Source organism: Syngnathus floridae, chromosome 3, assembly GCF_059516105.1.
Source record: "Syngnathus floridae isolate MCC-2025c chromosome 3, RoL_Sflo_1.0, whole genome shotgun sequence".
NCBI lineage: Eukaryota > Metazoa > Chordata > Actinopteri > Syngnathiformes > Syngnathidae > Syngnathus > Syngnathus floridae.
In genome coordinates this window covers 11,047,675-11,069,808 of record NC_142415.1, presented here as the reverse complement: position 1 = coordinate 11,069,808, position 22,134 = coordinate 11,047,675, and the positions used below count along the sequence as shown (strand labels likewise).

General features: G+C 39.2%; 2 protein-coding genes and 1 long non-coding RNA gene across 4 annotated transcripts; 1 reads left to right on the top strand and 2 right to left on the bottom strand.

Annotated features, from left to right (window-relative positions):
- Positions 1-46: 46 nt before the first annotated feature.
- Positions 47-2,428, bottom strand: dtwd1 (DTW motif tRNA-uridine aminocarboxypropyltransferase 1). The gene is made up of 5 exons (XM_088370448.1): positions 2,251-2,428; positions 1,515-1,792; positions 1,267-1,404; positions 783-1,059; positions 47-713 (listed from the first exon to the last, which is right to left on the bottom strand). Exons 2-5 carry the CDS (start codon positions 1,731-1,733, stop codon positions 442-444), a joined length of 906 nt encoding a protein of 301 aa, XP_088226574.1. The 5' UTR covers positions 1,734-1,792; positions 2,251-2,428; the 3' UTR covers positions 47-441.
- Positions 2,429-3,022: 594 nt separating this feature from the next.
- Positions 3,023-20,685, top strand: LOC148400500 (uncharacterized). Of its 2 annotated transcripts, XR_015857769.1 has the most exons (6): positions 3,023-3,050; positions 6,765-6,839; positions 9,090-9,167; positions 12,562-12,639; positions 12,766-12,923; positions 20,423-20,685. It is a non-coding gene; the product is annotated as an uncharacterized LOC148400500 (long non-coding RNA). The 2 variants fall into 2 exon arrangements; XR_015857768.1 differs by lacking the exon at positions 3,023-3,050 and having other exon boundaries at positions 6,729-6,839.
- On the bottom strand, positions 6,015-11,538 carry fgf7 (fibroblast growth factor 7). The gene is made up of 4 exons (XM_088371179.1): positions 11,319-11,538; positions 10,555-11,140; positions 6,700-6,806; positions 6,015-6,610 (listed from the first exon to the last, which is right to left on the bottom strand). Exons 2-4 carry the CDS (start codon positions 10,838-10,840, stop codon positions 6,395-6,397), a joined length of 609 nt encoding a protein of 202 aa, XP_088227305.1. The 5' UTR covers positions 10,841-11,140; positions 11,319-11,538; the 3' UTR covers positions 6,015-6,394.
- Positions 20,686-22,134: the final 1,449 nt, after the last annotated feature.

Below are 22,134 nucleotides of genomic sequence, written 5' to 3'. Positions count from 1 at the left end.
AGTGTGCTGCTTTTAAGGTGAAAAAAATACATTTCAGGAAACTGCATAATGCTGACAATATCATTCTTTTATTTTTTTAACTTTAAAGAACAAAAGATTAGTCAGATGGCGTGGCTATTTGCAAGTGGTGAGAACGGCTTGTTTACAATTTTGAGGCCACATTATATGTACTTGAAATTTTTTGAACTGATGTTTTGTTAAAAGCATTCCTCTGTACTGTGTCAAATTGACAATACTTATTTTCACTTCACAGCGACTTTAAGACTTGTACGTGGTATGACTGGTAACTAACATACTAGCTTTAACTCGATTAGGAAATATTTTTGACACTAGACAAGATAGCGTTTCACGTTGTATACACTTTAAATTTGATCCCAAACACTCAAGCAAATATCACTTTCCCTTCCAAAATCAAACGGAAATATGAAACTTGAATTGGATTTACAATTGTGTTTCAGTCTCTTGCTGTTTTTGTCTCTTCTCTGCTTCCTTCTTTCCGGCCTCCTTCGACTTTCTGACGACTGCGTGCAGGTAAGAGTAGAAGAAAAGAAGGTTGTCATACTCTCCGCTGTACTCTTGAGCAAGGCATTGCTCATGGAAGTCCTTGAGGAAATAATAGATTGCTTCGATCGTTGCCAGGTAAGTGTCTGGTTTGCCCCTCTGAGAGCGCCAGAAGCACGTTTTCCTTGTCCTCAGCTCAACCTGGAGCAGGTCTGAAATGTCAGCACAGAGTGACCTTGTTAAACTATTGAAGGCTATAAAAACGAAAACTCGGTAAGTACCTTGCAGTCTATCATCTGTGCTGATTTTGTTGGTCTGGTTCCACGTGCTGTCGATGAAGACCACCCTCTGGAGGGGATGTGTCCTTGATTCAGAGTCCTTCGTTTCATCAGGGCTCCTTGACCCCGAATCGTCTGTAGGGTGTGAGGCAGATGGAGGCTTCTCTATTTTCCGCCTCTTTAACAAGGGGCCACGTGACCTGCTCTCAGTCCTCTCATGCAAACAGCGTATCATGTCTTGTACTGTGACAGCGCCTGGACCGGGGAACACCAACACAACCTGGTGGGGGACAGTTGAGAATGTATGAAATTATATTCAAATAATAGCGATATATCAATAATACTTTTCCATAGATTGCTCAGAAGTTCAAAAATTTGAAAATAGTTGATCAGAATTCAATGCCAAATGTGTAGCTTGAATGATGGTAGGACGGTATTTGGAACATCAAATCACGGAGCACCAAGCTGCGTGTGATCTTGAGCTAACCTTGTCTTGATCGTACTCAGGAATGCAGGGGTATGTGTAAATGGTGATGTCACTGGGCGCCAGGATCTTTGCATGAACCGCAGTGCTCTTGCCATCTGTCTCATTGGGATGTTTGATGATGTCTATCTTCACTGGGAGCTGTACGCAGAAGACAAAAAACATAACTTAGTAAAAACGACATTATAACCATCACAAAGACTTGAACCCAAGGACGAAAAGAACAAACAATCCTAAACCTTTATACTGACCTTGACAATGGGGATTTCTTGCAGACTGACGTCCACTAATAGGCAGCATGTGTAGCAGAAGAACATCCTTGATCCTCCGCATTTAGCACATTTTGACCTGCCCCTCTGCTGCACTTTCTCCAGCACGGCGTGCGATGCCAATTTAAGTCCTTGAAGAGGCTGCTTGGACAGCTCGGGAGTGTGTGCTGAATTGTTTGAGCCTTCATCCAAGCTGCTCATGCTTGCTTGTGTTTAATGTTGACAATCCAGATGAGAGAATGCGGACCAGATATTATTAGCTGCACAACAGGGACACATTTTGGATTGAGTTAAGAGATTTATATTTGGTACACTTACAATAATTAAAATAATATACATAATAAAAAAGGCCTGACAGATGTGGATTTTATATAATGAATAACTTAGTTTGGTCCCCCAAATTATTGCAAGATGATATTAATTGCATGCAGAATATTCAAGACCCAATCAGTACGTGTCACACACTAGTAGGCAAGTAGTACTAGTAGTCCATGCTTTTCTAAACATACCAGTAAGACAACTACGTAACAAGCGCGGCCAAATCGTGCACTAGTTGACCACTGGTACTACTAGTGAAGTAAAATGCGACTAGTTTTGCACGTCAAAACAAAACAGTATTTCGCATAACACGTGTGAATGGATCTAAAAATACGACGTGAAGTTGTGCACACTAACTGACTATTAGCTGCGTGTGCTCTGACAAGTGCATTTCACTTACTGATCACTGGTTAATCAAGAAATGTCAAAAATGATGGTGCAGGATGTTTTTAACCGCCCAATCTTTACGGCAGCGTGCAGCAGCGTGTTTCCGGTTTGCAGCCGTAGTAATAGATTCCGCCTTGGAACGGCAACGTGCGTAAACGTCCCCGCCACATTGAATGTGGAAAGATTGTTGAAGATGACCTGCACCTTGCACAATCGTGTCAACTCAAAGCCAGAGGTCATGGAATGGTGACTGAAAAATTCCTTCTATTTTTTTAAATATAGTAGTTTGGTGAGTTTGTCCACCCACCCACTGTCCACCTGTTTCTTTACAAAAAAAAAAAAAAAAAGTATATTATATTAAAATTGACAGCGTGGAAATGCACAAACATTTGTTAACTAAGATTCAGTTTGGTTGGGTCCCTCACGTGTCCGAAAGCAGGGAAAAATGTTGACTATTGTTTTCCAAAGTGAAAGCAGATGTTTTTGATTTAACACAAAGATAATCAGTCTGCTTTCAAGGAGGGCTTCAGAAATCGAAGAATATTTATTATGCATAAATGGAGTTTCTGAGGACAATTGGACAATTGTTTGTTAAACCATGTCTCCAAATGATTAATCAATTAGGAAAAATATTTTGTGAATAATTTGATAATTGTTTGTCAAACCATGTCTCCAAATGATTAATCAATTAGAAAAAAAAATCTGAATAATTTGATAATTGTTGATTTCTCCATTAATTGTTGCACTTCTGAAACTATACATTAAAACTTGCATTCTCTGTTGCAGTTTCAAAGGTCAACAACTTTGGAGTAGGTGAGTGTGCGCGTGCGTGCGTGTTGAAGTTATAAAACTCGACTGAGAGACAAACTTTATATATCAGGGAGGAGCTGAATTTAGCCTGGGTCATGAGTAGAAGTTTCGGAGAGTCTTCTCTGCATGTGCATCACACTTCCTGGGTATTTTTGTTTCTTATGTTGTGAAATGAAATAGTGTTTTTGGAATCGTAGGTTGTAGTACTGTATTAAACTAACTCAGTACTTTGACTAACAATTCTAAACATATTGAGGAGGAATGGGGTCATTTACTCGAATTTTTCCCTATTTGCAGCGGGGCTGGGTTTCTTGGATTTTGTCTGGCTACTCACAGGGGATTACTGTAATTCTAGCCATGCTATACAGCTGCCATGTAATCCTTCAAATCACAAATCACCAATTGCAAGTGCTTGCGTGACTTGCTGGAAAAGCCATCCGAATGGTTTCCCACACAAAGGGGCAACGGCTGATTTTTGTGGCACGTCACTTGTTGCTTTCATATTGCTTTGGTGTTTTGCAAACACAGAATCGCCCTCGGTTGCATAACCATAGATTTCTTTGAACAAAAATAAGATTTTTGGCAGTTCACCCTCCACTTTGCTCCCATTGGCCCAAGCCCACCGCCATCGCACGAGACCCTGTGGCCTTCCACACAGTTGAACTTTACTTGCCAATTTTCACAACCCCCCCCAGCCGCCAGGTTTATTCCCCCCCACCCACCTCCACGTCTTTTCCCAAGATTCTGTTCAATTTGTCAGACTGCCAATGTCTGCATGTGCACTTGGTAATGTGGACCACATGTGGTTTTCTGAAATCAGATTATAAACTATTAAAACAAATAATGTGTTTTTGCCATACACTCAACTACAACCACAAAATACAATTAAATTGGACAAGCTTTCTTTAGTTGATTTGCTGTAGGTGACAAAAGCGAGTCATTGACAGAAATACAGTTTTGTGAACACTATTCCAGGACGTTCAACAGTTTTTCCCATAGCAAATAATAGAGATAGAAATAATTTGTTCCAGCCTCACAAGACCAGTATTAATTGTTTTGGAAGTAATATTTCAACAAAAATAATCAAACCACAGTAACAATAAAACTGATTAAATTTCAGTGTGGTTAAGTATTTATCAATCATTAGTTTTCAATTAATCCCAACTATTCACTGTACAAATGTTGATACCGATACCAAAACGTTATCTAACGTTACAGATTCCTTTAAGTACCACGACAGTGAGCCTGAGCATCAACTTGATCGATATCATATTATGGAGAAAATTAGACCTCTTCAACATTTAAGATGTTCTTTCAAAATGAAATGAAGTACATATGTGGGGTGTCTTAATGATGCCACTGTGCCTGTCGTCTCCTCATTGGTGCTGTGTCCGCTGAGAATGCACAACCTTGAATGTGAAATGTGTTTATATTTTAAGTATGTTACAAATTATCTGCTAAAACTAACTTTGCGTGACTTGGCAGGCGGTTTTACCTTGCTCCCATGTTGTTTGGGTCAGATGTATTCCAGGGGGTTTGTTCTCTCAATTTGACGGTCTGTATCTGACAAGGGATCCAGATGTGCACCCAGCCCACAGAATTAAAACTGTGTGTGCGTCCGTGCGTGTTCATGCATGAATGAGATTGGAAAGTGTGGGAACTCTGCTAATATGTCTGTTATTGTGATCATCATCAAACCTCAGAGGAATTCAAATTACATTAAAACATCACGTGATTGGATTATACTCTAATTGGTTTATCAATTTTTTTTGGATCGTGTCATCTGTCATCATGGCTGAAAATGATTTCCCAAATGTTTCTTTGCTAAGTGTTTGAATTGTTATCTAAACATTAACAGCATTATCATTATTGGATTATTTTGATTAATCTGGTGGAAAAAAAAATTTAATCCCTCCAGAGAAATGTAGATTTGTTTTTAGAATGTGCTGAAATAAGTGATAGAATAATAAAAAAAAAAGGAGTTGGATGGGTTTTGAAATGTTCCCTTTGTCTTTCACATCTCATCAAATGGCAAGTCAATATCATACATGTTGTTACTAATGTACGGTACATTCTTAAGAATACGTGGACTAAAAACTTAAACATAATCAAATACACGTGTTGCTCCAAAGAAATGGAACATGGACTTTTTAGCTGTGTATTTTACTGTGAAGTACAAATAGTAAAATACCTTTAATATGACATATGATGCTGACATTGAATTTTCAGATTCAAGTTTCAAGTCTAACAGTCAAAACTTTAGACACACTCTCATACGAGGCCAGTTGGCTGGTTCTTAAATCCAGAGTCTTAAGAGAAGAGCAAACTCTCAAGCAGTGAACACATCACCAAATTTGAATGAACCCTGTGCCCACGTCAACAATTATTTTCAAATATTTAAGTATGCGCCGTTAGTGAATGCTAATTGGTGAAAACATTGCAGATCTGCTTACCTTTTGGGTTTGATGTGATAGCGTTTCAGCAGTCACTCGAAAATGACACACCTTTGCCAAAGACAACTGTCATGTCATGAGCAGATGATTTGCCGATGCTATGTCGATTAGTCACACTGAGGTAGTTAAATAAAGATTTGCCGTTTACTATCACACTGGGTGCGTGGGAAACTATTCCTGAGAAACAACTATTTGTAAACAATTAAAACATCTATCTTCATAAAAATGCCCCTTTCAAGCTAATTTGCACCACTCCTTAAGTTGAAGCATAGTGTTTAAAAGACGATTCTGTTTCATAGAAACAGATCCAGGCTGATATCAAAATGTCCATAATTTAAAACAACTTAAATTATTTGAATTAGGCTGTCGTCTTGACTTAGTCATTTAGTGCACTTTACAAGTTCATCTCTTTTGTATGCACTGAGCAATGGTATGAGTAAGAAATAACAGGAAACCTTTATAAAGAAATATAATATTTATTAATAAAATAATAATATTGAATTGTGGTGTAAAAAGCAGGTGATGCAAGCTAAACCACTTGTCTGTGTTTGAATAGCGTTGTTTGAAGACAAGATATTTAAAGGTATTGTTGTTATACCAGCTAACACATGTGATTTGGACAAAAGTATTGGGACACATGGCCATTATATCAACAAGAAGGGAAAATAGGAGCCGTCTCTAGGAAGATTGCCTGCAAAATGTTGGACTTTATGAGGATGTTGGTTTTAGGAAATGTTCTCTTGCACCACAGGAATAATATGCTTTGAAAGACTGCAAATCCTAAACTGTCAAACCTGATGGTAGCCTTGCGCAGAGCGGTGCAAAGCCAGGGATGAGTTTATATGTCCATTAACATATTTGCTAAGTGAATTGGTACACAGAGCGAGTCCAGTATCAGTCCGCCCTCCTCTCCTCTTCCCTGCACTTCATGGGGATGAAGTGCGACGCGACGTGCTCCCTCCTCGTCTTCTTTCCCCGCATGGGCCGCCCCTTCTGAGACAGTGCTATGAACATTTCTTTGCCATTTTTAGTCCACTTTGCCGAGGAGTAAGCATTAAAGTAGTTTTCTAGGAAAACCTCTTTGAAGTTGCAGTTTTCACTGTAGGTCCTCTGTAAAGGGTCACAAGAAGGGCAACTTGAATTGAGCCACGTACTGTTGTGATTGTTGTGCAATTGTATGCTTTGACATTGACATTTACCTTTCCTTGCAGCTGTCCTGCTTTGTTCATGGAGATGTAATGCTGACTCTTTATGCCTTTGATAGCCAGTATGCCGCCCTCGGACACTGTCCTGATCTCGAGGATGCCTATCAGACAAATACAGACATAGAACAGAACAGGTAAGATGATGTTGATATCCAGCCTTCTCTCCAGAACTTGCCCCCCTCCACCCCCAACAACATTTGTCTTCATTATCAGAAGGAGATTGAAGTTCCTGTGGTTAATGAGAACGTGGCCTCTCTGGTTTCATTCAAAATTGTTAGTTGACCTTCTTGGCCTTTACACAAGCCCCAATTTATATGGCATAGCACATATGGGAGACAGATTAGGGCTCATTCCCCACAGGGTTGAGAAAACTACCTCCTTGCGTGAGCTTTGCACACTATAGTCAAGACCTGCTCTTGAAAATTGCGGGAGCACGCAAATGCGTGCATTACAAAAGTTTTTTTTTATTTTTTATTTAAACGAGTGATTAATGTCAGTGTATGCAGTACACTCATCTGGAGGTTTTGTTGACAGCAGAAACAACATGTACTGTGAATGTTATGCATCAGAGATTTGATAGTGAAGTTGAACAAAAAGCCAGTTTATGACTGATGACCTTCAGAATACTGCAATACAATACTCAACGTTTCGGTTGTGCACTTCAATAAGTATTTATGGAACCGATTGAAGCTGTATTAACTACCTTTACAAAGGTGATCATTTTTGATTGGTACTGTCATGGATGTTTATTTAACAATGTTGTATGTGTTCCTAATGTTCATGTATAAGACAATTTGACAGTTGCTTATTTTTTAGTCAAATATATAAACAACAATTACATGGCAGCAATACATCATGCAGATTAATAAGTCATTTTTTCATCATTTTATATGAAAGTTAAACATCCAGACATTTTGCACCTGACAGTTGGAGGAAAGAGGGAAGACCTCTATTAAGAGCTGCTTTCCAAACTGACACTGAGCATGCAGTGTTGATCTCACAGGCCAGATCACAAACAGACGACACTCTCCCAATCTTGGAATGTTGTTTATGCTCGGCACTCTTGGGCTCACCATTGCTACCCCTTGAGTGCCTGCTGAGCAGACATCAAGACATGTCATGTAGGCAGTCCCAAAATTCTTCATCTTTATTTGAGGACCTTTTTACACAGTTTTTACTTTTTGATTATTATTCATTTAATAGCGGGATAGCTTCAATATATTTTTATTGTCCAAAAGCATAATATCATGTTCTCACAGTATGTAAGTGCTGTTCCCATGACTGTGTATTATACGTGACAGTTTAAGAGTTAGGTCTACTGTGCAAAAATGAAACACTTGTACTGCATGCTGTATCATTTTGATGCAGGAACTGTAGTCACATTTGTCATTCATTTAAAAAAAAACTCAGATTTGCCAGTTTCATCGATTGGTACATATTTGGGCATTCTACTGCAATGCTGTTCTGCGTAATTCGAATGGACTGACTGTGAAAAGTAAATACAGTCTTTAACTCGTCTTTTTGCCTCATTCCAAAACAACATCATCATCATTGCCTACATTAGTCTGTATTTTGATGTGGCTTTGAATACAGTACATATTATTAAGTTGTTGCAGACACCGATGGTATATTTTGTCATTCTTCGCTCTCACCGCAAACTAGATTATACATAACATTCATGTTTGGCCTTTTGAGGTTTACTTTTTCTTAAATCAACTTGGCAGCGGAATGTGTGCTTTTTTTTTTCTTGCAATCACAATCATATTTGCTGCAAACTCACTATAAGCGCTGCCCATGGAGTTTCACTTTAATGTGTATGTGCTGACAATTACTGTTTACTAGTTTGTTCAAAGTGAAACCAGCTGCTATCTTAAGTGTTACATCACTTTATTTGTTTTTTGGAGTACGCACTGTTTTTTTTTCCAGGAAAAGAGTGTGGACTTTATATATGTATATATGTGTGTGTTTGCGTTCACAATACAATGTTTTTTTATTTGTAAATCTGTTTATATTGATTGCTGTAGTGTGTGGCTGTCTTTTTCCTGGAATCCCAACGGAACTGCCAGACAGCAAATTAGCTACTTAAATAACAATAGGAGCTCTTGGAAATGTTTAAAAAAAAAAAGTTGTAAAACATGCACCACAGGCATGCTTCCAGTCTGGAATGTAGGAAACAAAACAGTGCAGTGTCACATTGTGGTTTCATTTGTTTCTTATTGTTTTGTATGCAACAATGCTATACTTTCAAGTTTACTGTACACTGCTTGTTGAATCAAAGGCTTATGCGTTAAATGTCTCTGTGTTTGCATGCACAAAAGGCTGAATCATTGTTGCTTTATTTTGTCGCCAGCCATTACACAAACATCTTTCCTGTTCTTTCTTAGCTCTTCTGCTGTCATACCAACATTCCAGCCAGAGCTGCGATGTCAGATAGGAGGAAACGATAACGTCTCAAAACATCCGTGAGTATCCTGCAGTTGTCCTCAAAAATACAATATCACAACAGAATTACAAATATTCAGAAGTCTTCACACAGTGTTGACCAGACACTGTTTCTTATTTGGATCCACCACAGCTAGTGATTACTGACAATATTTAGTTCATACATATTACTGAAATTTGTCCTGTCTGGAGGTTCTGTTTTGGAGCCTGTCATTTATCCAAAGCCGCTTTTCACATGTTTTGGGGAGAGTAAATCAGGCAGAACAAATGCGCGAGTGTGAGTGTGTGAGTGCAAGGTCAGACGCACTTTTCAACCAGACCTTCATTTTACTTCCTGACAGTCTTGTTATGGTTTGACAGGCTGCCACCAACACCACCTGCTTTGTTTTATCGCTGTCACTCTGGCGAGTGGCTGCACAAACTGTAGGTAACTTTTTTTCCAGCCACCTTCACAGGTCAAAGGCCCTTTACGTAGCGGAAACGAACAGTACTGACTTTTTTACATTCGTCGTAGCACATTTTAACTGGCGGCATTTAAAAATTGCAGAATAAATGAAAATGGAAGCATGAATACTGATGAATATCAATGCTGCTCCCAGATGAATAAATGTCTATGACCTTCTGGTAAATACATCACAGCATACTGTTATTTAGCAATCCTCAAATACCAGGTGAGTATAGGATGACATCAGCATAGTCTAATTCGATGCTTAGAAATTGATTGAAGTGGCAAGTTTGATAAGTTACAGCTCACACCTCCCCAATTTTTTTGGGGGGGGATGGTGATGATGATAAATTCCTCCTTTACAGTCATAAATTCATGAGATTATCACCCAGTATTAAGTTCGTGCCACATCTTCCCTACATTAACAGCATTGATGATGAATATACATATATTACGTATTTATATATAGAAAATGAGACCTCATGTCTGTGTAAAAACTTAATCAGTAAGAGTTTTGTTTGAAATGGCTTATTTCTGAGTAAAACAGTAAAATGCCAAGGGCTGACTCAAACTCCTGAGTTTGCATAATCACACTTCACTTTGATGAATGTTCTCTTGTGGTCTTGTGATTTTTTTTTACTGCACACAATTGCCTTATTAACAAAATGTACAGATGAAGGGTTCAACGTAGTCCACGCATCACAAGCCTGGACATTCTGACACCACTGAAATATAATGTGAGAATATTTGTGCAAAATTCAACATCTAGAACTTTAGAAGACATTTTCTTAAATCATTCACTTATCTGTCAAGCAGCATGCAAAATCAAATCAGCACACATAACATCAATAAACATCATTTGGTCTTGTGGGGAGCCCAAGTTAAAATGTTTTGTCTGAATGCTGCTCTTAGATTGAAGATTAAGTTTGTATTATACTAAGTGACAAAATATTCATCCTTACTGTAACAATTGGTTAGGTCTTGAGTCCCACTGATGTTGCCTTCGTCATCAATCGTCAGGAACCACTGAGTGCGGCTGAACAGCTGTCGGATCCGTACATCTCCTCCCTCCATGTAGTCATAATTCCTGGTGTGTCGCTCGTGTCTCGAACAGTTCATGATGGCAGCGAGTTGCGCTGGAGTGCAGTCACTGTAGGCCACACACACACTGCTGAATAGGAAGACGGCATGCAGGTAGAGTCCCGAGAACAGATTTGGAAGGTTCCATGTCGGCATCCATTTGCGCATTATAATACAATGCAGTGGGGATCAATGAAAAACATACTGAAACGGGAGACGAGATCTGCGCGCTATCCCTCAGCCCAAGTGAACCCCCTTGAACTCTCGTCGCTCCGGTTGCGACCTCAGGGTCCGTGTTCTTGCAGCAGGGAGTCCCGAGTCAGACTACTTGCGGAGGGAACACTTCTGAAAGTTGGTTGGAGTTCAAAGAGGCTGGAGAACAGGCGTCCAGTGGTTTTGTTGTATGAGGATTTTTTTTAATCTTCAGTGATGCAACATATTGTCTTCTCCATCCCCAAGACCATAAGTCTATCAAAGAACATCATAACATGTCAGGAATTGAATCCTCGATATTCTCTCAGACACAATGTGCTAAAGCAAAAATTCTCGTCAATAAATATACAATTACTTGGTGTAATTTGACAGGCATGTGCCAACGTGCTACATTATGTCACTGCTGGGGAAAAAAAAAAAAAGAATGACTTACATGTGATGAAAGAAGTTGTAATCCCTTGCAGCACCAATTTGGCTGCTAACGCCTCAAAGCAGTAGAAAGAGCTGCGAGTTTGTGTCTGTTCCAATGGATGCTTGCCTGCTCCTGGCAGACTCACTGTGCGTGTGCAACCTCCGCTGTGGCTGAGATAAATGTCTCCCGCTGCCCTCATTTGAGAGCAATTACATCCCAACCAGTCAGCTGTCCCTGGCTGTGATGCAAGGGAGGAACACCCTCCGCTAGCCTCTCGCTGTCTCACACACTCAAAACGTGAGAGGGAGCTATAAACTAAATACCAGCCTCTCATAGCAACAGCTTGCCTTTCAATTGCTTTTTGTTTTTAAATGCCACGGGATTTATTTCTATTTATGCCGCAGTTGCGTTTGAAATGCGACTCTTACTGTTGTTTTCTTTGTCAAAGCAAATCCCTGGAAAGGATTTACCGTCTGACGTGAAAGCGCTTCAAAGATGAGCGTCGGCGTTCCTTCTTATTGTGTGTAGAAAAACAAGTTATGGCTGGCAGGTATCCATCCAAGGAGAGAAAACAGAAGACATAACCGCTCAGTAATCAGCCGAGTGTCAGGGGTCGTGTACGCCTTTGCTGTTCGTGTTTGTATTTAACGTCACAATTTATTGCCTTACATACCTGGCATTTACTTGCAAGTGGGGATACTTCAAAAGTTTATATGGTCCCCGAATGACACGCTCCCCTGGGGAGGTCAGGGCTGCAAGCCTGAAAGAGTTGGACTTCTGGCTGCAGCAGGTCTCCTTCTCATCTCTTAACTAACGGTCGTAAAGATCTGATCTATTAGGTGTCTCTCCGGCCAGTTCGTCGTAAATCACCTTAGGGACAGTTCACACTCCAGTCCATGCACTTGGACATTTCACTTCATAGACGAAACGCTCATTTCTGATGAGATTTGCTATTGAGATTTTTCTTTCCGTCCGTTGATGAGATGTTTGCTGTAGGCTGTTCGAAGAAAGTCCCACTTTATATTAGTCAAGGCTCCTCTTGTGGGCAAGTAGATCAAAAGTTCTGTTCATCCTGGGTGGCTGAATATCTCGTGTCTAACTCTCAGTGAGATTGTACAATGTGTACACGTCAGTGTTAAATTCTGATTGGGCATATTAGAAAAGGCCCTTTATTTATTTATTTTTGCCTCTGACATTCCACTGGTGCTCTGGGGTATGTGTCAGGAAAAGGACTTGTTTCCCAACTGATATATTTCATCCCCAGATTTTGAGCTTTCCTTTTTCAAGCGGTACACCTACAAAGTGATCCTGCAGATTTGGTCCGTTTAGTACACAAGAAGAGGTGAGAGGACAACTCATGGCTCCTCACAATTGCCTGACCATTTGACACTTTCTGACCAAGAAAAACATTACCTTGCCAAAGGAACCTTTCTAATTATCTGTGATTTTGTTACCTCCTCTTTCCCAGACTCAAGGGGTCCTCAAGGAGACCTGTTTTGAAGCTGTAGGCAGTGACAATCCTCCCATAAGTGCAAGATTTAGAAACTCAAACCAAAATTGCTGCATAGCATGCCTAATTCCTTCAAAGATGTTTGAGATTATGGAAGAACGTGAGTCCCCTGATTGGTAAGGAATCCATACCACGACATCAATGGTCTTGCCCTTAAGTTAAAGTAGAACCATTTTTTTCTCTTGCAAACATCTCAGCAATTAGAAGCACAAAGGGGAAGTTAACCTCTGCTCTCATTAAAGTGAAAGTTACGTTTGGGTCTGACTTCTTAGAATGCACTAATTGTCATTAGAGGCATGCAGCAGTCGAGAACAGACGTGGCAATCAAGATATTCATGACAATGGGGGGGGGGGGGTCTCGCACAAATCGCCACTGCTGAGAATATGAAATGATTTTAATGGTTTCCTTTGTTTTGTATGCTGATACTGAAACCAGAGAAGGATCATTGCAGTGCAATACGCAATCTCACAATCTCACTTCATTCCCGTCTCAGTTCTAAATTCAGAGTAAGCTCCCATTGCATTCTTGGAATCTTGCTTCCAGTAGGCTGCACACCGCAAACACATTTTTGTAATTTGTCTACTGCATCGAATTTTTTAGCCAGCAACTTTGCTCTTTGAACATTTGTCTTAATTCAACCCACGAGAAGGCTGAATGACAATCATGTAGTTTTTATTTCTTATGAGGCATGACAATATTTGCTTTGTGAATTATAACCCACTTAAGAATCCCCAAGAGTTAGTCCTCAAAGTCTTGTCCACAATTCATGATCATTTCCACAATTACTGCAGGGACATCAGCCTCCAACAGTGTCTCCTTGCAATACTCTAAAAGTATTCACGTCGGAAGAGTGAATTAATTATCTCAGGGTCTGTCTATTCGTAGCATCATTTTAGACTGTTGGGGTTCAGCTTTTGCTTTCTAAATTCTATGATAATTGGGGATCTCTTGGGATCGGAGGCTCACAACATTAGCGCCAACTAAAAATAACTGACTTGTAAACACACGCAGACAGAGTAACACAATTTTTAAACAGACAAGGGGTTGCAGCAAATGAGTTTTGTTTTATAAGAGTAACCGAGATGCAAGGCGAATCAAATCAGAAATTAGCAGCGGTCTTGTTTATTGATTCATCCCAGGAATTTGCATGCTTGACTCTTATACAAGTCAGTAATGACGTAAATTGTTGTTTATATTTCTAAAATACGCAGTTACAAAAGGTTTCTAAAGAAGAGAATATTTTGACATTTGAGGAGATACGCAAACACAAAAGTTGGCAAACGTTGTCACTCAAGTTATGTTGTAAATCTTAAACATGTCCATTCTAGATGTAGTTAGGCTTCTAATGATTTATAGGCATTTTTTCTTGAAAGGTTGGTGTAAATGTTTGTGAGTAAGAGGCGTAGGAGTCTGTGAATATTATCCCATCAATTAGAGTCAACTTTTTAAAGTAATATTTATGGTTGTGGAGAGTGACTACTCACATTCACTTAAATGACCCTTTTTCACATCCATTCCTATTGAAATATGCAAATGGCGTTTTCAAGCAAGTGATGTTTTTGATCCCAGTTTAGGCACACCCCAAAAATGACTTCACATCTTTTATAAACCTTGAAAGGGGTCTATAGTCTCATAAAAGTTGTTATTTAAAATATTACCAAGCTTCAACACGATTTGAGAGGAAAAAAAGGAAAGATTACAAAGACAAGGGGGGGGGGTTTGTTATGCAGAGCTTTAAAATAGTTTTACACTTAAATGTCAGCTAGAGAAAAGCAACTACAGGGCCTAACGTGAGAACGAAGACTGCTTCCAGTTAACAACTTGGCAGCTAAATTTTGCACTTACAATAAGCGATTGAGAGCAGATTGACTGCGGCCGTCAAAGAGAAATTAGATTAAACTAGATGAGAGACAACAAAATGTGTGAGTAAAGGGCTGAAGGTCAATTGGCGGCAGAAGCCACACAACTATTTTCACATTTCAAGCATTTCATCCTCACAAATTCGTTTTAATATCACAAAAAAATACACTTGGTTATTTTTACCACACCAGTTTTAGGAGGGTGTACAAAAACATTGAGCTTCATTTAGAATTTGGACAAAGCTATAATGCAGGTTGTCGTGTGACAGCAGGATTTTTACACAGGACATAAGTACACACGAGGTTGCACACTTTGAAGCGCCTCTTCCTGGGTGTTAGCGCAGTAAAATAACACATGGTCGCACCTCAGCCTGACCCCTCAGCATCTGTCTGATCTGGGGCATGAACTTTATCTTTTACTGTCTCCTTTGAGGGAATGATTGGGTGTTGTGTGTGAAATATTGTCAGTGTACGGTTCCTCAATCAAACAATTTTGGTGAATGTATTAAATCATTAAAAAAATGACAAAAGTGTATTTGTGAAATAGCAAACTGAGGTAAGTCTAGTTTATTGATGCCTCTGTGGTAATAAAAATAACAACTTCAACTATATCTTTAAAATGATGTACAAAGATCAAAGAACTTTTGCCCTCAGAAGAACACGATGTTAAATATCCTGAAGAGGAATGAGTTAATATTAACAAGTTATGAATTGTTAGAAGTTAAATGTCAAATGGCTGCAGGCGGGGCATTAGGTTGGTTGTAATTGGACTTGTTAAATGCGGTGTTGTGTTTAGCTGTCGGGAATACCCTGATCCAATTTAATGCACGAACAGCTGTCAGGGATCTCGCTCTGAACTGCTCACCATATTTGTTCATGTACAAGAAGCCATTCTTGTATCAACACACTGGTCCTGGACAAGTGTGTCCTAAAGAAAAAAAAATGGAAATTTTCTACATTTCATTTTATAATACTAAGCAATGAGTGTACAATATGCTGTTTTGGCCAGGATATTTTTGTTCAACGAATGCTTGGCAAACAGTACATGACTTTATCGTGCAAGTCCTGCCACATCGACACTGACTCGACCGAACTGGACAATTACATAGTACAGTCAGCGACTCACGCTTGACAATTGACCCTTGCGCACAAACCAACATTCTGCAACAAAGAGAAACCAGATAAATAGAGCTAGAGAGAAAACTAAATAAAAAAAGAGAATGTGGATGTTAGAGAGGCTGGTGGAAATGATTTGTTTCCCCCCAAATATGAACAGAACAGAGGTCAACCACAAGACAATAGATTGTTTGCAACCATGTAGGCCATTTTGTATAATTTCGCAATTAGACTTGTTTACTTTGTAATTTGGGTATAGTTGATGCCGTTTTAATTTATTTGTGGCAGGAGTTTCTAAATAAGATGACATTTTCAACACTAGCATATGTGAATCATTTACTTACAGTAAACTTTAGTCTGCGACTGTTTGTAATCATGGGCTCGGATGAGCGGTGCGGCTTTTGTATCATCTTTTTTTCATATTTTTAAGAATTTTTACAACACAATACAACATAGTTGGCTAACCGCACGATGATACAATAAATACTATATAAGAATAGCTGAATCAGCGGTTTTGATTGACAGTTTGAGGGGTGTAAAATTGTAATATGGGCCTGGTTTGAGGTTACAGCAGCGCTTCATCTTACTGGGAGGTGTTACCAGTATTGTACAAACTCTTGCGTTTCCTAATAATACCTGACCCCAAAGAAGGGGCGTTTTTTGTGTTTGTTTTTTTTCTCCCATGGCCTTGAAGAGATTGCGTGAACTGAAAAGGTTTAAATCAGGGTAAACATTATAAAACATTATAAAAAAAAAAGTTGTAAATATATTTTAAGAACATACTGATACTGGTTACAAGAAATATAAATAGTCTGTTTTTAAAAAGCTATATATGTTTTCTGTTGGTTACAATTCTGAATTTCCAAGTCGTACATATTTTCATACGTGATGAATTTTTTTGTTGACTAAGAGGAGTCATTGCTGTGTTTTTGGACTGTCATTTAAATCCAATATTATTAAATGACTCAACATAGTCGAGCTTTGTTATTGAAAGACTACTTTGTTAAAGGGAAGATGTGAACTTGAACTGGAGGAGATTGCTGTCATGGGCATTTAGTGTTCCACTGTAACTTTCTCTTTGATACAAAATGCTTCCAGATGAATGTCTTAGCGTCATTTGAGTGGCTGTGTTTCCTTTTCAGTCCCGCTCCTCTTTCTTGAACGTCTTCTTCCAAAAACGTCATGCGTGTGCTTCTTCACTCAGCTGGCATGCAGATTGTTTGAAACACCCCCCACCTCCCTCATCCAGGCCTAACTCGCACATGCTTTTCAAAAAAGACCAACAAATTGGATGCTGTTAATATGCCGTTGTTAATTGTGGTGGTGCTTTTAACAACTGTAAAACACTAGGGGGTTTCAGACTGTGGTGATGATAAAACTCGTGAGGTTCAAACGCATAAACTATATTGACTTGAAAAGAGTCATGTGTGGCTTCACTTGCCTAAATGGCGCGCTTAATGAGACCGCTATGAAGCCTGCGAGCATTGGTGGGCCATCTCATAATGAGCAACATGACTGTTTTACAAAGTGTTGTGTATGTGTGACAAACTGTCTGACGATATGTCATTTTATAAATCAGACTCACAAACATTTCGTGATTAATGACTGATTTGAATTGAACTTTTCAAAAGATTAATTGGACATCAAATCAAGCCTCAGTTCAGTGCCCGTCCCAAGCTCGAACAAAGCCAGGAAGGGCAAGTGTCAACAGGGAAATTTGGGATTAAGAAGATTCTAAGGCAGCCTCTCTCATGAGATCCAAAAAAATCAAAGTTGAATGGTAACCTGTCACAGGGAAACACTGCCGACATCACACCAGAAATGTCACAAAGCTTTGAGCTACTTCATTACAAAACTAAAACATACTGTACATATGACCATTGTTGGTTCAAGAAAATAACAATGACATACACCTGAAAATGAGGTGTAAAGATAATTTCAGTAAAAAAAATTTCACAGCTCATGACATGAACAGGGCAGAGTCCATTAAAATTCCTTCTGAAGCATGATTCGTTTTGGTGCTTATTTAATCTTTTCATAGTAGTTACTGGTCCTGGCTTTAGTGAACATTTTTCTAACCATTCATTCAATTCCTCAATGGAATGTGTTATGAAAAGTCCCAATAAGACACAGTGTTGTGGTGTTATATTTTCGAAACCCTTCCAGCTATTTCATGGGGAGTTGGAACCTATGCCAGATGACATTGGGAAAAGGCAACTACATCCTACACCCACAATTCCAATTTTCATAACATACGCAAATATCAAATGAGTTCTTGTTGTACATTCACGAAAAGGTACACATCCATGTGATAGCGTAATTCTATTTGGATTGACTACTTTTCAAAGGGGATTGCAGCTTAACTGAGAGCAAGAAGAATTTAGTTGGCATCAACCCGGAACCTCTGTGCATAATTTCATAATTTGGTAAAGTTAATATTATTCACAAATCTACAATATTTTCGGTCCACATGTGTGTCTGGGTCTTAGTTTTACAAATATGATTGCCCAATCAAAACAGTTGCAAATGCCTTGCTGTCTTTGATAATGCCATGTTGAAAAACATGACGTTTTGGGGGTCTCATTAAAAGCAGTGCTAAAAAATGTTTAAGAAATATATAATTTCATAAAAATACTCAACTAAAGGAAAAAATACTATTTAATGAATATTAGTGTCCTTGAAAATGGATATCAGGAACAGATTATCATTAGTTTAATACCATAATCTTTTTTTCCTTGTTGTAGTTTCTAATTCACAGCGTGCTGCTGTTGTCTGCCTGAACAAAGCAAATGGTTGAACCAAAGGGAGACAGACATCTGTTTCTGTTTACCAGTGACATCTGTTGCTGAGAATTAGTCATATATAACATTTGCTTGACTTGCCATTATGCTTTGGAGCACACAGAAACAATAGTTTACATCTTGGAGTAAAATATTACAACTCAGCGGCACGGTGAAGTACTGGTTAGCACGTCAGCCTCACAGTTCAGAGGTGCAGGGTTCAATTCCAGCTCTGGCCTTCCTGTGTTGAGTTTGCATGTTCTCCCCGTGCCTGCGTGGGTTTTCTCCGGGTGCTCCAGTTTCCTCCCACGCTGCAAAGACATGCATGACAGGTGCTACCTGTCAATAGTGATTGTTTTAAAATGTTTGCCATATTTCTGGGGTTAATGTGTGACCATGAACCACAATCTTCCTGATAATAATCTGGCTGCAGCCCTCATGGAATTTTGTTCTTCCGATATTTTTTTCCGATATTTCCGATATTGAGAGAGCAATTACTACTCTAATTGGATACTTAACAATAACTAATGACATGTATTCTGGTCATGGATAGTATTTTTGTATTGCATCTGTTCCTGCTACTATGACAGAGACACTTTCCGATAATATTTTAAAATACAAGAAACGATCAATTGTCTGCGTTTATCATATGAACCCTAAACTAGGGGGTGAGCCATTTCAACTTTATCACTCCAGGAAACACAATTTTATTGTCTTGTCAAACATTCTTTTTATATTAGTCACAGAGGACATTGGCGACACAAAATAAACAGTCCTAGCCAAATGGGAGGGGGGGATCACACCATTTAACCTATTAAGGGCAGGGAGGCCTGTTTCAAAATGTGCTTTTATTCAAGTCGTATCTTGCGTTGCGTGAGAATTTTGCGTATATTACGCACCTGTAAATCACTATTGTACAGTAGTTATGCATAGAACGAACCACAAAAATGTCTGCTTCCAATCAAAGCAACACTCGGCTAAGAGAGACCACCCTTTAGTGCAGATTTAGGGCTGAAGAAACACCTGCAAAGCCCCTTTCACACTGGCATACACATTTTGCATCCCACTTGGGGTTAGACGCCTGCAGAGTTTTGTTTGTGCTGTTAATGATATTCAAAGCACATTCAAGCACACATTTTGACAAGTTGAATTTGTGTGTTCTCGAGTAAAAGACTATTGTAGACTGTTTCTATTTTATGGCTGTACACCAACCACACCTTCATAGGAGCATGTGGCCAAGAATCCATTGAGCCATTGTCTGTTTACAAAGGAGTGACACCTATTGATCACAGTTCCTTAACAATAGCAAGACAAAATAAAAGTGACATGAATGACATCAATTGTGGAAGCACGCATTACACAGTGAACTTAAGATCTTAAGATAGTCTGACTCTAGACATTACAGGTTCACCGAACGACTTCAATGGTGCCCCAAGTAAACAAACCCTTCTACTGTATGTCATTTAACGTAGAAGAACAATTGAGAAAATATACTCAACCATCCAAACATTTTACACAGAACGGAGTTTTTGGTTCCCAGTCTGTCTCACTATGCAGTCTTGCATTTTCAGATCTGGCACAGATCCAGGCAAATTAAGAATCCAAAAGTCATTACAGTTGTGTTGGTCGAAGTGCACTCTGTATACTGTAGCATCTTGTAGCAAATTGTCTCACAAAAAGACAATGGAATAGACTTTTGGGATGGTGCAGGTACAACAGCAGGGGCGGTACCATCAATCCAATATCGTGCGAAATGGAGAATTGAGACTAACAGAAGTTCAACAGGCCTTGGCCGACAGACGGCTCAATTACAGCCAGCTCCCCATATGTCATTCACGTGGATGTGTTTGGTTTCACAGAAACAAAGACGCCCCCACAAAGTGAGGCAATTGGAGAGGCCATCAGTCCATCTGAAGTTCTCCTCATGCCTGTCTGAAACACCGGCCTTTGCATGCAAGACGGGATTAAGGTAAAGAAGGTCTTGCGCATAAACCTCCCCTCTTTGTCTATTCCACACCCACCCACCAACTTGCAAAAAGTGTGGTCACGCATAAGGAGACTGAGCATGCTGCTGATGGCTGCCTCTTCAAAGAAGCCCGCAATAAAAGTAAAAGTGTATAAATGTGAGTGTGCCTTGATGTAATGTTTCATTTGTATTGCTGGTTTGGCTCTATAAAATAGACGTAATTTGGCATGTGTTAAGACTTGATGTAGGAAACAAGTCAGATAAAGCTATTGTGAGAAATAGACTCAAGAACAGACAAACAGAAATAGTCTCACTGGAGTCATTGCAGGTAAACTGCAAGATCTCCCCTCGCGAATTATGTAATCGGCATGTTACGTGGGCAGTTGTAAACTTTTGGACAGTTGTAATATTTATGAATGAAATCCGGTGACATCTACTACATACTACATTTGCCTGCAATCAAAAACAACAAAATCCCATTACGCCACCTGCGCTGCACAATAGCCCTCCTTTTAGGTAGTCTAAAATTTCATCTTACTTTTTCTCACCAAAATGAAAGATGTGGAAACACACAGAGATGCGCAACACAGCCCCAAACATATTAGAATAGACTTGCACGAAGTTATGCTTGTTTTCATGCCGAGCGCACCCGCGCCAGTCTACCAAAATAGGACCCATAGAGATTATCCGGTGGAGTAATTTTAGGATTTCATCTCTGCTGTTAGCAAATGATGTAGTTCTGATGACAACATCAAGTATACCTTTATTTTCTTTGTTTGCCCTGAGAGATGAGCTGCGGAGTTACCTCATATCGAAAGTCAAAACTTGAGATAACTCGTGCTTCCAGGTGTTACTTGGACCAAAATAAAACATTAATAATGGATGGAACAGTTAAGTCAACAATTAAATGAGTGTTCAGGAGATTCCAGGCGTGTGCCAAGTCAGAACACTTTCCTGGAGCTGGTTGATTTGCTCCTCTGTGGTTAAATGTTTGCACAATGACTCATAAAATAATATGTCTGGCGCCTTAATATGAAATATATTTAGCAACACAGTTGTACAAATATAGAATTAAGTAAAAACATATTGTTTTTACTCTTTATTTAACACATGGATTTTGTATAATAGTCATTATGTCATCAGGTAAGCTAATCATATAATAATTCTGAATATATTTAGGAATTGGGGGTTTAATTCGATTATGAAGGTGAATTACAGCCCTCTAAGAACAGGAGAGTAAAGTGACAAATTTTTAAAAATTAGATCATCATTAAATGAGATCATTGTAAAACAATCATCCCCTAACATCAATCACAACAGATCTTCTGCAGTCTACCCCCAATTCTCACGCTATCACACTGATGTCATTTAAAAGCTCTTCTCAGGGGATTATTATTTGTTCGTCACTAGCAGTAAAAAACGTTCATCTCGTTATCCTCCGTTAGAGAAAAAAGGTATGCAAACATTGGGACTAAGCAGATAATGATACCTATTAAAGGGACTAAACACCACGAATGAGAAACTTTGGATCTCTTTCGACAAGTGATGAGGCCCTCCCTTCACATGAAAAGCAAGTGCAGACCACGATACAACTTTGTTTTATTT